Below are 18,252 nucleotides of genomic sequence, written 5' to 3'. Positions count from 1 at the left end.
TCCCACTGCAGATCTAATCCTTCGTTAACAACTGTAGACTTCCCCTGCAAGGCTTACACCAAGCTTACATCATATCTCTTCAATTAGCCACACACGAGCCATGAGAAATGCTACAATTTCCATCTCCAGGTGTCTTAATTGTTGTTGCAGCACACTGGTTGGCGGCTGACTTTACATTCAGTCAAATACAGGGAGGGGGGAGAAGACACGGCCTCCGTTTGTCATAGTTTAGGTAGTTGAGAGAATGTTTCATGTGCAGCTTGAGTAGTATGGCACAGTGCTTACATTGTATTAGATTTAATACATGTCTTGATATATAGAACACAATCAGTAACAACAGCAACAACTACAACACAGAAGTAAAATAAAAGCTTCAATGTATAAAATTGTAACATGAACAGAGGGTGAGTAATGTATTGCTCAAGAGAAGAGAAGAGATGAATTGTTTCGATGCGTGTCCTTGCATGTGTTTGTGTGCACTTGTCTGTGTGTGTGTGTGTGTGTTTGGGTGATGACGGAGTACTCTGCGAGATAAAAAGGAAACATAGCAGCTAACGTTGTACAGATTGATGACGAGCTCTACTTAAATTTGGCACTCAGCTTTTCATTAAGCCAGTAGAATATCAGTCACAGTTGACTTACCCTGTTGTCAAGAATACAAACACAGAAAAGCACAGACACACAGAATAATCACATCGAGGAGAGGAGCCAAGAGGGGAGGACAGGAGAGGAGATGACGAGAGAGATGAGGAGACGGATGCTTGAATGAGGAGAGAAAAATTCAAAGGGGGATAAAATAAGGGGTGAGAGGAGAACAAAAGAGAACAGGAGAGGGTCCATGGATAACAGAGAAGACAAGGTGGTTATCACCCTCCTCTCCCTCTCAACAAGAAGATCATACACAACAAAGGTGCCTCGGGAGGGTGTCACAGTTCTGCGGGGGTGTAAACAGTTTGTTAAGGAAAAAGGAAAGTAGGGGTAAGCGATTTGTTTAAGGGAAAAATATAAGAACACTGTTCTGTGTTAAAGGCTTCCGAGAGCAGCAGGCATACAGTACTACAAAGTTCCTGAGCCCTCAGTAAGCATTACGAATCCTCTGAATACAAACTACCGCTCTGCTTCAACATCCAAAGCCCTTCACTGTTTATAGCAAAGGAGTCTCCTTCAGTTGTATCACTTTTCATGTCTGATTTGCTTTTAGTGTATTGGTTAACAACCCCAGTTCAGAATGCAAGTTGTTGCTGTGGTTGTAGTCTTTCACATACTGAGAGGGATGAAAAGGAAACAGCAGTAAGCACAAGATTGCTCCTGTTTTCCTCCGACCTACCCCATAGGGTTTGTTTGGCTTTCTGGTTTGTTTGTTTGTTTGTTTGTTTGTGCAGAACTTTAGGAAAGGGCTCAGTGCGTATACTGTTACTGAACTGACTGCCGGGCAGATTCAGATCCAGATCACCTGCTAAGCCTCAGCCTCGCAGGGCTCTCTTATGACTTTTGATACCTTGTTGAACTTCAGACCTCACTCTCCACGCTGGAGAAATGGGCTGAGCCCCTTCGCGAGCAAAGGCTCTTGGCTTTCAGGGGTAAATGAGGTGACTGAGGGAACCTCTGCGGTTGGGGAACAGAGCGCAACCTCTGGTACTGGAGCTTAGCACTTGCCGACGCCATGGAGGAGGGCTGGGGCGCCCCTGGGGTGGATGAGACCACAGAGGGAGAGGATACGGAAGAGGAGGAGGTAGGGGGAGGGACGTGGATAGGGTGAGATGAGGACGGAGGAGCTGGGAGGGCGGGGAGCGGGGGCGGCAAGTTCGGTATGAGGCTGGGAGGTGGGGATGATTGCCGTCCTCGATCTCGATCCCTATCTGTTCTCTGTGTCCGCTGCTGGAGACTGAGGTTTGACTGGCTGCCAGATTTGGATAGATTCTGTGAGCGGTCAGCTTTTGAGGAGGATGACGAGTCGTGTTTGGGTTTCAAAGGGCCACCAAAACTCTGGCACTGCTGGTACAGCTCTTCCTGGCTCCTGGAGGTAACGCGGGCCCATTTGGAGGAATGGGAGTGCGGATGGTGTCGGGGGGAGTGACAGGACGAACACGCGGTGTGCCCTCTTCCCTTGTCCTTCGACTTGCGCTTGCTCTTCTTCTCGTCCTGTATGTGGAGTTTGTCCACGGACCAGTATCTTCGAGGTGGTGGTGGTGTGAGAGGAGGCGGGGGCCAGTGTGATCCTGATCCCCACCCTCTCTCTCCTCGATCTCCTGCTCCATCGCCACCACCACCGCCTCCACTAGACCCCCATCCACTTTCTGCCGTCCCCCACCTCTCCCCTCGCTCCAGGAACAGGTCATCTCTGCTGTTGATGCTGCCGGCTTTGTCCCTGGAGGGGTAGGTGCTGAAAAACCAACCTCCCCCACCAATCCCTCCCACTGCCCTGCCTTCATGATCCTCCCAGTACCTCTCGAACTTCCCAAACTCTCCCGAAGAACCATCGTCATCCGAATATATCCCTACTACCTTGTCACGTTCCCGCTCCTCATCGGACATTGTCCTTCCTCCTCCACGCCTCTTTCCACGCTCTGCTTTCCTCCGCTCCAACTCAGAATCGTCTTCCTCAGCATCTCCTTCAGACTCCCACTCGTGGAAAGACAACCCTTCCTTGGAGTGCATCTCGCCTCTTCCGTCCCGTCCCAGCAGAGGCCTCCTCTCTCCTTCCACTCCGACAGTATCCCTGTCTGAACTTTTACTCTTCCTCCTTTTAGAGGAGACAGGCAACAAGGGCAGAAAGGCAGATGGAATGGCGTCAGAGGAAGGGTTGACCCCTCCCCAGAACTTGACGGATGTTGAAGGCTTACTGCTAGAGCTCTGGTAATGCTTGCTGTTCCTTCGCCTGTTTGGTCTTTCTTTACCTCGGCTGTCTTCCCCATCATCCCTCTCTTTCTCATCTCTCTCCTTCCTGTCCTCATCGCCCGGGATGTTCCATCCATAGCTTCGGATCGAGCTTTCACTCTTTTTCCGAAAAGACTCTCTCCTCAGGGGTGGGTATGATGGGTAATCTGGTGTCCCTGATTTGAGTTCCTCTCTTTTCTCAGCCTCTCCTCCCTCTTGTTCTGACCTCTTCCGCTCTCTCTTCCTTATCTTATCCTCTTTCTTCCTCTTCTTTGCTTTGCGTCGCTTTCGCTCCCGTTCTCTCTCCCTTTCCTCCCTCTTCTTCTTCTTCCGTCCCTTCTTTCTCCTCTTCCTTTCACGTTCCCTCTCTTTGTGGTGTCTCTTATCCTCTCTTCCAACCGCTCCCTCTACACGGCTCGTTGTTCCCGCCCTCCCTCGCTCCCGGTCTCCCCACGATGCCCACCACTCCTGTAACTGGGCCAGCTGGCTGCTTGTTCTCTCTCGGCCGTAATCTCTCTGAGGGCGCGGCTTCCGGGGCGGGATTGGCGGAGGTGGCGGGCTGCACGGCAGCGAGCGTGATGACATGCGACGTGACCGAATCTTCCTCCGTGACCCCAGGAGGAGGCTGGACTCCTCCGTGAGCAGGTCGGAGTCATAATCGTCATCTACCGTAAACTCCCGGTCACCTGCTCGATACCGGAAACTCAACGAGGAGTTGTACGAGCTGTCACTGGAGCAAGAAGAGGGGGAGTTTGACCGAGACAGTGACACAGAAGATGACGAAGAGGATGAAGACGACGTAGAAGAAGAGGAAGAGGACGAGGCACTGGAGCAAGAGGAGTAGAAACGGCATGGGGAGGAAGGTGTTGTAGGAGTGTGTGTTGGGGAGGAAAGGGGCACGGGCAGAGGAGGAGGTGGAGGAGGACGTCTTCCTCTCCTTCCACCTCCATCACTTGCTCCATACCTTCCACCTCCTCGCCTCCCCAGCGGGAGTATATTCTCATACAGGGGACCTCCTGAGCTTTTTCTCCTTGCCTGAGCTAGGCTTCCTCTTCGCCAGAAAGGAGGCCTTCGTGGGGAAGATGGGAGAGGTGGTGGTGGCTTGGAGATTAAGTGCTGGGGGCCTTTTGGAGGCAGCCGTGGCATCCCTGAGGCTTTGGGGCCTCTCGGGTTAGCTTTGGGAGTCTGCTGGGGGCCCACTGCCTGTTGGTCCGAGGTGGCTCCTAGCCCCTCTGGATCTATAGGACCATAGTAGCGCTTATATTCGTCTAGCCCTGTGTCCCCTCCGGCCCCTGCTGCGCCTGCAACTCCTCCTTGCAGGCTCCAGTGCTGTCCAAGGCTCGGCTGATACGGTGGGGCCTGAAGTTCAGTGATCCCTCCTGCTATCCCCCCAACACCCACTCCTCCACCACTGCCTGCACTCAAGACCTTCTCTGGCTTCGGCCTGTTCCAGCGATCGACCACGGCGAGTCTGCGGTCGTGGCGAGGCAAGAAGCTGGAGCAGGGCATGGGGCCTTCCAGTAAGGGGCTGTTGGAGGGTCCCAGAGCCATTGCTGAGTGTCCTATATGTGGTGGCGATCCGGGGAGCATGGTGGTGTAGGTCGGACCCTGTTGCTGTTGTTGGTGGTGCTTTTGCTGCTGTTGCTGCTGCACCATGGCGATGGCAGTCGTGTTATTCACTGTGGCTGTGACGAGGTGTTGTTGGGGTCCACTGGGCATAGTGGTCATGGTGTGATATTGGGGCAAAGAGCCTTTGCGACCTCCTGATGCTGTCTCATCCTCAAACTGGCAGCAACTGTACATCCCCTGGGTGGAGAGATAAAAGAGAGATTGTAATTAGACCAGCAGGGTGCCAAGTATGATAAGGAGGAACTGTGTGTGTGTGTGTGTGAGTGAGAGAGGGAGAGAGAGAAAAATGGAGACACAGAAAGAGAGAGTCCAACACCTGCAAATTTAGATTTAAAAAAAAAAATGTTGATACCTACACAAAGCTTGGAACAGCTATATTGAGAAAAGTTATTTGCATAAAATATGGTACATAAGTGTCATTGTTCCAGCCTTTACCAGTTTTGTCAACTACAAAAAAATCCAGATCTTTTTTTCTTCACTGTGTTACGTGCCAGAGGACTGTTTGTGTGTGTTTCTGCCTCTCCTCCTCCCCTCCTCATTTCTGTGTCCTTCCCAGGTGCTAACAAGCTGATTGGGATCCACCTGGAAAGCTGATTTCCACCTGTGGAGCTGACCAATCAGAGGTGGTGTGTTCAGGCTGAAATAGGACCATTGTGAGGATCACCGCAGCCATCTTGTTTTTGTTGTGTCTCTGTCTTTGAAACTGGTGTTTCGTGTGTTTTGACATTTAAATTCGACTTGTTAGTGCCGTTTGTGGTGGTGAGGTTGGGACTAGGTAAGTTGGGGGTACCCTGTACATTTTGCATTCACGTAGGTTATTTTCTGTTACTCCAATAGTTTATTGGTTGTGCCACCCCTGTATTGTTCTGAAAAGCCTTTTTTGTAGAGAAGTTAGTTAGGCCTTTTGTTTGTTTGTTTCCTTCACAGCTAGTTTAGATAGACCTTCTTTTGTTATATTTGTTTCAACTTTCTTTTGGCACAATCACTTGTCCCATCCTCCCCCACCTTAGCGTGTCTTTTCTTTTGTTGTTCGTAAAATAAATCATAATTGTTCACATCACTTTTGACTTGTTTGATTTTCTGATTGTCATGTTATTGTCTGCTGGCTGGGTTTGGTCAGTGGACGTAAGAACTGGTTTTATGTTCCTGCACATCCAAAAATGATGCATCATCACAGTTTAGAGTGAGAACACTAAAAAAAAGTAAACATCAGCAATTATAAAACAACTGTAATGTCAGTTTTTTCCAAATTACCAGACTTTCTGCTTTAAAAGTGCAGGATGTCTGTTGAATAGCTAGACAGGTTGCCGCATCAGGAGAGGCTATAAATTTCTCTGGGCTACAGCGTTTGTATTTTTCTGTTTAGCCTCCATCCACCCTGTTTTCATTTATATGTATTCAATACATTGCATAACCACCATAACTTTGCCGGCTCGACACAGTTCATAAAAACAGTCTCCAGTCTGAAAAGAAGAAAATCATCTATCTTTATTCTGTCTCTCAGCATGATGGGAAAGTGCTCTAGGTGGTTTCCCTCTACCTCTGGTTCTCTGTGTCACCACATCTCCTATAAAGACAGACAACAGGGAGTGCTGGCCATTAAATATTAATGAGAGTTTTTGAAGAAACTTTGGACTGAGTTTACCAGGCTTCTTGGAGTGTCAATTTTCACACTATCAAACCAAACAAAGCTCTCAGCAAACAAACATCACTCAGCCGGAACGGGACTTTTTTCCTCCGAAAGCACCGTGAAAGGTAATTGTAGAGGGAGGTATGCGAAGGAGTGTACAGCTTCTAGAGAGGAGTCCAAACAATGGGGGAGAGTGAAAGTAACAGAACCTATTTTGTCATTGTACAAATAAAACAACTGCTGACAGATTCTGAATTTTAAGAGAATCACCTTCCCTCTCAGCTGCCAGCTTGCTTACTTAACCGAAACGCAACAGGCTTCATGTCCCCTCACGTCTCTCTTTTCCCAGTGCACATATTAAAATTTAAATCTTTGTTTTCTTTTAACTTAACTAAAGTAGATTTTCACCCATCACATGAGGTTATAGATGATGGTGACCTGGTTGCAATAAAACATTAAAACATAGGGATTTGGGGTTCTCAACATTCCTGTTAAGTTTTTCACATCTTTTTGGAAGAGGACAAAAATTTGTATGACATGGAAATATCATTAAAACAACTGCTAATCTGATGCAAACAACAGCATGGGACACACTTGGGCCAGGTGTGTGTGTTTGTATGTTGTATGTCATAAAAATGTCATAGTATAATATGTAATAAGATTGTAACGAAAGGAGATATAGTATAGCATATCATAAAAAAATAATAATTAAAATGAACAATTGAAATTTTCGACATACTATGACTTTTTCTTGAGGGGGTCATTTTTGGACGTACCAAAATATTGTGTTTTTCTGTCATTTCCGGCCATATTATGCTGTGATATGTATCAACAGACAATAATTAACCCATTTTAGGGGTTTTTAGGCATTTTAAAATTTTACCATTTTTAACAGAAATCAACGTACTATAGTATGACTTTTTTTCGAAGGAGTCATTTTTGGGCGTCCTAAAATATGGTGTTTTTTTTCGCTATTTTTGGACAAACTATAGTACCATATGTATCAACAGACTATAATTGACCCAATTTAAGCATTTTTAGTCCTTTTAAAATTTGAAAATTTTTGACAAAAATCGACATACTATATATACTATGATTTTTTTTGAGGGGGTCATTTTTCGACGTCCCAAAATATTGTGTTTTTCTGTCATTTCCAGCCATATTATGCTCTAATATGTATCAACAGACAATAATTAACCCATTTTAGGGGTTTTTAGGCATTTTAAAATTTTACCATTTTTGACAGAAATCAACATACTATAGTATGACTTTTTTTTTGAAGGGGTTATTTTTGGACTTCCCAAAATATTGTATTTTTCTGTCATTTCCAGCCATATTATGCTCTCATATGTATCAACAGACAATAACTGACCCATTTTAGGGGTTTTTAGGCATTTTAAAATTTGACCATTTTTGACAAAAAATTGACAACTACAGTATGACTTTTTTTTGAGAGGGTAATTTTTGGGCGTCCCAAAATATGTTATTTTTCTGTCATTTCCAGCCATTTTAAAATTTGACAATTTTTGCCAAAATCGACAATGCCTAAAAATCCCCAAAATGGGTCAAATATTGTCTGTTGATGCATATCAGAGCATAATATGGCCAGAAATGATGGAAAAGCACCATATTAAGTGATGTCCAAAAATTACCCCCTCAAAAAGAAGTCATACTATAGCATGCCGATTTTTGTCAAAAATGAAATATAATTTAAAAGTTATATATGCAACAAAATAAGTCATTATCTTCTGGGCCATATTAGGACAGATAATCTTATTTTCATGTTTTTTTTAGCTGTTTTTTACTGCCACTTGAAAAGACTGTTCTGACTTGCTTTTAATAAACTGCTCCAGACGTGCATGGTAAGAGCCAGTGTCGCTTTCCCCATCTCAGCAGAAGCATCCAACAATCTTTGGCATGAATAAAACATGAAATGAAAGAGTGTAAATTACTAGCTCCTCATGACATCTTTTTAAATGACAGTCCCCAAGTAGAATCCATCAATTATACAATCATGTCAGATGAGCAACGATACGTCTACTGTGCCGGCAACTTCTTTCTCCCCTACCTTTGTATATTTACACCTCGTTGTAGATAGATGGGACTCAATTAGCAGTCCTGTGGAGAGCCATGTAAATCACAAAGACTCTATTATTCTTCACACGTGAAGATGATTCATAATATCCATCGATATCTGTCATATCTTAATGACAAAATGTGCGGGCCCCCGTGTAAATCTCTGTTCCTCAACGGGACACAGATCTGATGGAGAGACTGTAATAATGGCCCTTCCGGACACATGAATCAGCAGTCCCAGGGGCAGGAGTGCTATCACAGTCCCCAGAGCACGGGGCGCAGCACACTGTGAAATTGAAACTTGGGTGAGTCACTGATTGGGTTAAAGCGAGCCACATAGGGCAGCTGCAGAGGCTTTAAAGCAAGCACACCACATAGCTTGAAAGATAGAAGCTAACTGGTCTTGGGGTAGCCCTTTGCATGGAATTGATGTTTTTATTCTCCGAATGAGGAATGCTGCAGATAAGAGTAGAGTTTGCTCATGCAAGAGAATCCATCTGTATGCTCTGAATGTATAAAGAGGTGAAATCATGATAGGGTCTGCAGGGAAACCCATCAGAGAATATCTGGATATGAGAGACTGCAGGGACGTGATGGATGTCAGCTACATATCAATATCAATGTCAATATGAATTAGCAATAAAACAGTGAAGCATGTTCAGCAAATGGAACTTCAGCCTGATATCAGTACATACTCAAGATGTGGAGGTCTGCAACTCATGCCTGACTGAATCTGACCAATTCCACAAATCCAGGCAGGGAATTGAGTACACTTTCATATGCATACTGTTAAATCAAAAGGAAATTAAATGTTATATACATATATATATATATATATATATAGCATAAAATATTACAGCCCAGCTAATACTGGAAATTATTGGATATATATTGATATTTGGAAGTTAAAAACATCTGAGTTGCTCCACAAAAATCAAACAAAAGCACCACTTAATATTGTACGGTTACAAAGTAACCTTGGTCCTCCGAGTGAAGAGACAATAGAAAACGTACGGTTACATTGTAACCTTGGTTCTCTGAGTGAAGCGACGATAGAGAACGTTTGATTACACTGTAACCTTGGTTCCCTGAGTGAAGAGACACTAGAAAACGTATGGTTACATTGTAACCTTGGTTCTCCGGGTGAAGAGACGATCTCTGTATGGGGTAGCTGGAGAGATATTCTCCAGACGATAGTATAGTATGTCGTTCAAGAAGTCATTAAGCATGAAAACCCATAAAAAAGGATAAATCTACTAAAGAAAACTTAGTTAGCTTAGACAAAAATGACCAATTATTAATTTCATTGACAGGTGGTTGATTAGCATGGATGAAGGGTTAGGGTTAGGGTTAGATTTTTATAATTTCATTGTGTCTTTTTCGGCTCAGTATTTTAAATTGAATTCAACTGACTCGTAAATGTGCATTTAAATTGAAATTCCACATTTATTCTACATTATGCTACATGTACACTGTCAATGAAATGTATAGCTTACCATAAATGTTGCTCCCCTTTGTCTTATTGCTCTTTTGTGTACACCTTTCTGTGTCTTACCTCATAAGTTACATAAATGTCTTATCTCAGGTACTATAATATAAATAGTTTGATTGTTATATGTGCAAAAGCAACAATTACATTTTTTGCAGGTTCATTATGATTCAGACCAGTCTCCACATGTATAAGAAGCATGACGTCAGAAGTACGAGTTCGGCTGTTATTTCCTCTCCCTTCTTTTTATAATGCAATTAGAAGACTCTTCCGCTGTGCATAAATTAGCCATTTTCTCTGCTTTGTCAGGCAGCAGGAGGTAATAAATCACAATCTTTTGTTGCCAGTCCAACACGGTGGCGTCGGCCTTTCAGCCGGTGGTTCTTACACACCGAGTATTCCATCACAGTGTCTTCTGACCAGCAACAATCTCTCCCCAGTGCTCCATGAAGCCTGTTTTCCACTTCAACAGTCTCCCCTCCAGCACACCTCCATCCTCCCTCCTGCTTTCTGTCCCTGTCATTTATTTTCCTCCTTCACCTCCTTCTGGCCTCTCTCCAACACCTGCTATACTTCACTAGCTCCTCCATACAACCCACAGCTGCCTCCCACGTCTTCTTATCTCAGAGTTTTCCTCACCTTCCTTCCAACTTCTCCTACTTTTCTTCCCTAATCATCTCTTTCTTACATCCTTATTTGTTCCTTCCCCTGTCTTTTCTCATCAGTCTTGTTTCCATCAATTAATTTCTCTCAAGATTTGCATGAGAAGGCTTGATGGAAACAACCAAATTTGATAAAACTTTTGAAAATGCGCATAAAAGTTTTTATGGTCACTTGAGGTGTTTTTTTTTCTGTTTAAAAAAATAGTAAATGCACTAACCAGGTGATGGGAACACTTTACAATACGTTACTGCAGCTTTGTTTATTCACTCTGAACCAGCTGATGGAAATTCAGTAATTCTCATTTTCTTAAATGCAACTTTTCAAAATTTTGCTTCATACTTTGATTCCACTTTAATGGAGACACGGCTACACATTGGTTGACTGACTCGCTGATCGCTGGATTGTTTCTTCTTTTTAGGAATTGATTTGATAATTTGCAGGTGAAATTTTGTCATTTTAAATGTCTACATTCGGCAAAAAAACTTTAATTTAAATGACTGTAAGCTATTTTTTCCCTCAAAGGTTAAATGTAACCTAAATGTCTGAAAAAATCAAATTTTCACTCAGGTTTAGCTCAGAAATAATTAAGTCCATTAGGTTCTATTAACCATATTTGCGGTCTTGATTGATTAAACAGTTTATTGACAGGTGAAAATGTAACATAATCAGCTCCAGCTTCTGGTGTTCCATTTTACAAAATGGAATTTTTATGGGAATTTCTTGTATATAGTTGTATTATATTTGAATTTCATCTTTATATGTTCATATTTGCAACCTATGTTTACATTTATAGGTCCAAAACAGTTCATTGAGCATATTTGTGGTTTTAATTGTAATTAATAGTATAATTTTATTTCAGATTTCATGATTTTTGGGCTCAATATGTTAATAAAGTAGGTTAAAGTGAAAAAAAAAAAGTCAGATCATGGTGAAGTTGTGCTGAAAAAATGGATACCAAACATGGGTATAGAAAACATTTTGTATGTGGTTTATAAAGGGCAAATAGACTCAGACTCCAGAGGGTTAACAGTCTTTCTACTCCCTTTCCTCTTAATTCCTTTCCCTGAAAGTCTTTCTGCACTAAATATTTCCAGGGCCTCGAGGTGAAACTGTATTGGCTCTCCAAGAAAATAGCTGTGTGACAGCTAAGTGATGACTCTGGCCTGGACCTTTGGTGTGATGCCAAGGATAAACATCATTGATGTTCCTCTTTTTTGGCTCCATCTTCTCTGTGCCCTGCTGAGTGCCAGGAACAAGTACCTGTATTGAGTGGCACCTACTTCTGTGCAATCCATATCTTGATTGTATCTGAAAACTGTTCATTAACCTTGCTTCATCTATCTCCATTCGACTGAATGAAGTAGTCTTCATGGCTACAATCAGTCTATTCCATACGGGGAACGGGAAACCCTAAAAGCCTCTACACCTTTCAGTCTATCATAACACCTGCACCTGAATAAATTGCTAACTGGTGCTCTTCAAGCACTGCATTATGAATCTGCAGTTATACACTGATTAGTTCTCCCCTCTCAGGTTGAGGATGTGCAAATCACTGAGATCAGCTGCTGTAGTGGTTGGTTGAAATTAAAAATGTAAAACCTCAGAGTTCACTTCCTTCAGTTCTCTTTCTACCTCGCAGAACTTTTAAATAGTTTGAGATAAAAAAAATGTTTTACCTTTCCTGTGTCTGGTATTCTTTTTTATCTTTCTTACAGGGAAAAAAGCCCACCAAGCATTAAAGACTGCACAAAACTTCAGCAGGTGGTGTGATATGCATTCTACACAATGGTTTTACAAAAGCATCCGTTTACCCAATTGATGTATGTTCTCATTTGAAATCTTGCCCCGAGGAGAAAGTGCTTCAAAAACCTAATCATGTGGGATCGTACACTTTGTTTAGCAGAACATATTCTGTTTTTTATATTTTTTGCGCACAATACTGGGTCATATCTCATCTAATTGTTGAGGGAAATACATAATGTGGTGTGCCCCAAGGCTCATTTCTTGGCTACATTATTTTGTGTTACACAGACGACACCAGATTCTACATTTCTATTTCACATCTATTTGACAGCCTTGTTGCATGTCAAAAAAACAGTGTTTGGATGAATAGATTTGCAATAGCTGAATAAAGAGTAAGGTGGAAAATGGAAACCTTCTGTAAATGTCTCAATTTAATTTGTCTGACAATGAATGAAAGAATAATAAAAACACTGTTGCCCATAAAGTGGAATAAAATATTTTGTACCTCTTTCCATGAAATGATTGTGACACTGTGATTTATTATTGACACATAAAGTGTATATATTCTCCAAACAAAGTGATTACTGATGCATTTTAATAGGAATACACAGAAAATTGTGTCTGAAAACAAAATTATTCCAACTTTATGGGCAACAGTGAATATGAAATAACCTTAACATCAATTTTAACTTTTGTTAACTCTATGGAGTCTTTTGGGGCTATTTTGTCCATTTCTGAATCCTTTTCATCCTGCCTGAATACACCACTTAAAAAATGTTTAAATGTCATGTTGGTATATTTTTTTTCAGCACAACCTCACCTATATGACCTGATAATAGTTGATTTCTTAATCTGACTTACTGGATCAACATTTTAAACCAAAAAGAAACACAGAAAAACCAACATAAATGTGATCTTGTGATTGTGTGTGATCCTGTCATCAACTCTGGTTTTTATTCTAGTGGGACTCTATTTGTGTCTTGTGTGTTAAGCGTAACAATTTTGGTATTTTTGTGTATTTTTTTAGTCATTTTGTGTCTTTGTAAATCATTTTGTCTTTTTTGGACATCTTGTGTCATTTTGTGTCTTTTTTTGGTCAATTTGTGTCTTTTTGTGGTCATTTTGAGTCCTTTTTTGCTTAATTTTATGTAATTTTTTGGTCATTTTGTGACTTTTTTTAATCATTTTGTGTCATTTTGTGGTCAATTTGATTCTTTTTTGGGGTAATTTTGTGTCTTTTCTGACAAATCCCAAAGTATCAAGTTATTTCTTTACAAGGAGTCTCTGGCTTGAAGCTGACTGTTACACACTCAGGAGGTCAGAATGGACCTTTAAACTTATAGCAAAGGACTTAGATTAAAAGTAACAATAAAATATATATAAATGCACAGACAGAGAGATGTTTTAGTTGTTGTCTGCTTCATTATTTGTCCAAAATTCATTGTATCAACTGAATTTGTATGATCTGAACTGTGAGATTCTGTTTAGTGAGCAACATGCATGTTAAATTGGGGGTCGCCACTCAAAAAAGGTGAGAACCACTGGCTCAGATCATGTGTTTCTTGTGTTGTATTTACTCTCAAATGTACGCCACTTTGGATAAAACGACATTGTAGAATTGTAGAATCATCAAATCTAGAAACACATTTTGTCTGTTTTGCTTTGTGATGTGTCGTCCAACTGTGAACCAATAAATCACTCCGTCAGGTGTATGGGGGGTCTTTAAAGCCTCATCTTACCCTGCTGAGAGCCAGGAGGAAGTCCATCCCACCAGATCGCTTCACACAGTGCCGCAGCTTCCAGTAGACCAGGTGCTCCCAGGCGAACACCAGGAGGCTGAGGCCCATGGCCACCAGCAGCATGTAGAAGACCCCCGCCATGTTGTCTATGTCCAGCTTACTGCTCATCACCTGGAGGGGAGACGGGAGGGAAGGAGAGGAATGGAAGAAGTTATCGGAGGTGATAGCGGAGAGAGGATTCAGTAAAAGGAAGAGGCAGAGGAGGTAACGTGAGAAAGGAGGGGCCGGGAGGAGACAGGAGAGTATATTTATCACTAACGAGGGCCAATTTGTCTCCCAGACTGCAGATAAAAAGTTAATTACAACCAGCAGTACAATAGAGAATCCTTTGCTGTCACTGGATGTCAGAGCACCCATCTGTGATATTTTAAAGTCCCTGCGCTCGAAACACTGATGCAAAGACCAAAACATGTCAGTCACCACAAAATATCTGGTTCACATCAGAGAAAAAGCTTTTCAGCCACTTTAATTTATTCCGTTTCAACATCAGTGGCTCTCATCTGCAGCCAGGCGGCGTTCACTCTTAGATTAATAATTATTACTGGTTTGTTTAACACCAAATAACCACACAGAGCTGAAACGGAGTTGGCTCTCCTCTACAACACCTGGAGTCAGCTTTGTGTGGTGCATGGTTTGCATCTAAACCAGGAAACAACATACAGAAATACAAAATATAAAATTAAATAAAGGCAAGCAGCAGTGGGGATGTGATATGATATAAAAAATTAATCTCAAACTTTTGATTATTTGTAACTTTTGCTCACAAGCTCGACAGAAAATAAGAAACTCTGGATTTTGTGAGAAATGTAAGCATTGGAAAGTTTTTCCATCAAATAGCAATAACATTGAAAAAAATACATCCTTTTCAGTGTCAGTATGACAATTACACTGTAAAAAAAGAAGATATTTGTATTATTTTACAGGGGTTTCTGTTTTTTTTCTAAATGAAGTTCAAAATGCCCCCCCCCCCAAAAAAAAAATACAAATTTCTCCTTTTTTTTGAGAAGAAATAAAAAAAAAATGTTAAAAAGTCTGGCATCTTACCATCATATTAAAAAAATAAATTAAAAAAAATGTTATTTTTTTAATACAAATATTTACTGTATATTATCTGTATTTTTAAAGAAGTTACCCGTAAATAACGTATGGTTGTTTACTGTTATATGATGGTGAGTGCTGGCAACTTTTGCTGCCAGAATTTTTTGGGGTTTTTTTATCTTATTTTTACAGTGTGTGAATGAGGTTTTCTGAAGGCTGGAATACCAGTAAATACACCTAAACATTCTTTGTCTAGTCTGGGGTCACAGGAGGATCAGCACCATGGACAGCGCTTGGTAGGACAACAATCCCACTTCATACCTTACTGCACTGGCTCCCAAACTGGGGAGCGTGACCCCGAGGGGGGGCCCGGGGTTACAAAAGGGGGGACGTGGCAAGGCTAAATTGAAATAATGTAATTGTTCTCCAATGCTGCACTGTAAAAAATAATCTCTTTAATTTACGGAACCCACTCACCGTAAAAATCACAGTGAGTGGGTTTTCTATTCTAAATTTAAATGTAAATATCAGCAAAAACTGTGATTTAGAGTGAATATTCCCGTTACTTTTAGGGTAATTGTGTCATTCATTCACACATCATGGCATTTCTCCATTAATTTAGCAAGGAAATGTTATATTTTTATAGCAAAACTGAGTGTTTCTTCCAGTTTACGACAGAAAAAAGTAAAAGTTATGTGCTATTCTTTGATTTACGGTAATTAAAAGTGTCTAATGAGGTGATATACAATTTTTCATTTTACGCCCTATTTCTGATGTATTTGACAGTGTTTTACTGTTATTTCTAGAAACATTTGTTACAGTGTGGAAAAAGCTAAATCAGATCACGACTCGAAATATTACAAATACAGAAAACAAGAATGAAAAAATATGTAAGTATTTTTTGGATAGAAAAGGGGGGCCCAGTAGAAATACTTTGGGAGCCACTGCCTTACTGACTAGCTGACTGTGATTTAAGTTAAAGTAATTTAGTTTATTCTGAAAACTGTGTGTGCTGTTGGTGGAGAAAAGAGGCCATCTTACCTCGATCTTATCATTGTGGCAGATCCCCGACAGCCAAAGGCGCTCCAACATATCAATCTCATCTGCAAGAGAAAAGACGGAGTGAGAACAAGGAGCTTAAACAAGAAGGCAGGAAGAAATAAATAGAAAAATAGTGAAGAGAAAAGCCGGTTTAAGTCTTATAGAAAAAAGGAGAGAGCAGGATGATGGTGAAGAGGAGTGAGAGGAAGAAAGATAATTGGGGAGAAGGAGTAAAAACAGTACAGCACAAGAGGAGAAAATAAAAGGCAAGACTTTTTAAAAAGGGGATTACTGGCCCTGTGTTATAAGAGCAAGGTGTTTGATCCCCCGAGGGAGAAGCAGAAAGAGAGGGACAGATGATGAAATGCAGAACGGGAGAGAGAAATGAGTGAAACCCTGTTAGTAGGATGTTAAAAAGGGAGGAAAATGAGTTTGTGTCCGTGGTGATCAGGGTTTCAGTTATACACTTTACAAGCACTTAAGACAGTATGCAGAAAGATGCATGAATGAAAAATGAGGCTAAAGAAATGTTTGCAAGAGGAAGAACTAGAAAATTTCCTCTGGGGGAATTCTGAAAGGGCCACGGGGGCTACTGCCGGTGTGTGTACACTATGGTGAGATTCTTCAGAGATTTCAAACAATTAATACTAGTAATGTTATAATACTATATAATATACAAGGAGGACACCTTCCACAAGCATTCCTTTTCAAGTATTTATTTATACAGCAACCTATGACCTTTAACCTCAAAATGTGTGTGTGTGTGCGTTTGTGTGTGAAACATGTGTATCTGGAGGAGTGTGCGTGCTTACGCGTGCATTTGTGTGTGTGTAACGAAAAGTTACCTGTGCATGTGTGTGTGTGTGCGTGTTTGAAGCATGTGTATCTGGAGGAGTGTGCGAGCTTACGTGCATGTGTGTGTGAGTGTATCTGTAACTGTAATCACAGCAAAGATCAAAGGCAATCAGATCAAAGCAATCAACAGAATGAACTGACACCTGTTACTGAAAGAGTGACAGCAGCCAGAGGTGGACTGAAATTTCTGGCCTCGAACAGAAAACATTTTTGGCAAAACCATAATACCTATCATTGATCAGACATCACTTTGAGCGTCCTGAGTTCTTCCTGAACGTCTACATATGTTTTTTTTTTTTAAAGAAAAATGAAAAATAGCTTTGTTAGAGCGATCTAAAAAAACTGTTACATCTCCCTTTTTCAGAAATCTTCCTGCATTTTTAATATGGGAGCCAATGGGGCTGTTGGTGCGTGTTGGTGGCGCATCTGTGCGTCCTACGCCCAAACTATAACTCTGACAGCTTTACCAGAGGATTGTGAGTGAGAAGACAAATTTTCCTACATTTCTATGTATAAATTATTTCTATAGAGTGGAATTTTGCGGCCTGGAGCGCAGTTTTCAAATTTATTTTTTGACAATTTTTTCTCTCCCTCTACACTCACGAACATTCCGTGCAATAAACACCCATTATAATCTCAGAATTTCTCCAAAAATGATCATGGTCATTGAACAGGGATTGATAAAAAACTATATGACCTATCAAAACGTGGATTAAGACACCGATACACAAGACTTGTGTCTACTGTTTAATAGTTTAAATGAAGTCTCTAGGTGAAATTATGCCGGAGAAGTAGACGTTTAAAAATCTCCAATTATTGTTCTTTTTCGCTTTTTTTTTCGGCTGTCCCCATTCACTTTAATGCAAAATTTTGGGCAGTTTTTTGCGACTTACGTCGCGAAAAATTCGTATTCCGTAGAAAAAAGTAATAGCACACCGACCCCGATCAAACTGCGCGTTTTGATAAATAACTCTTCGAGTTGCAGGACTAGTAGCGGGACGAAATTGCGTCCGGAAGAGGAAGAAGAAAAAATCCACAGTAGTGCGATTGCCCCGTGGCCCTAATTAGAGGCCATTTGCAGAGAAAGTCCACACTGTAAAAATTAATCTGTTTAATTTACAGTAAAATACTGGCAGCTGTGGTTGCCAGAAGTTCACCGTAAAAATACAGTGCGTGGATTTTCTACTATAAATTTAAATGTGAATATCAGCAAAAACTGCAATTTAGATTGAATGGTGCAAGTGTTAGTTGTAAAAAAAAAAAAAAGTTACACAGCGAAACTGTGTGTTTCCTACAGTTTATGTTAATGTAAAAGTTTTGTGCTATTCTTTGATTTACGATAATTAAAAGTGTCTAATATGGTGATATACAATTTTTAATTTGACGCCCTATTTCTGATGTAATTTGGCAGT

At 41.2% G+C, this 18,252-nt stretch overlaps 1 protein-coding gene across 1 annotated transcript in view; it reads right to left on the bottom strand.

Moving 5' to 3' along the window:
• Window positions 1–1,509: 1,509 nt before the first annotated feature.
• grin2da (glutamate receptor, ionotropic, N-methyl D-aspartate 2D, a) overlaps window positions 1,510–18,252 on the bottom strand; it is a 220,577-nt gene continuing 203,834 nt past the window's right edge. The window contains exons 16-18 of the mRNA XM_059349211.1: window positions 15,986–16,047; window positions 13,847–14,017; window positions 1,510–4,683 (exon numbers count right to left, since the gene is read on the bottom strand). Coding sequence (XP_059205194.1) covers window positions 1,510–4,683; window positions 13,847–14,017; window positions 15,986–16,047 — 3,407 coding nt within the window. The remainder of the gene's footprint in view (window positions 4,684–13,846; window positions 14,018–15,985; window positions 16,048–18,252) is intronic.

The sequence above is a fragment of the Centropristis striata genome, chromosome 14 (genome assembly GCF_030273125.1).
Source record: "Centropristis striata isolate RG_2023a ecotype Rhode Island chromosome 14, C.striata_1.0, whole genome shotgun sequence".
Lineage (NCBI taxonomy): Eukaryota > Metazoa > Chordata > Actinopteri > Perciformes > Serranidae > Centropristis > Centropristis striata.
The sequence above is the reverse complement of the archived record's forward strand: the minus strand, read 5'-3'. Positions and strand labels throughout refer to the sequence as shown.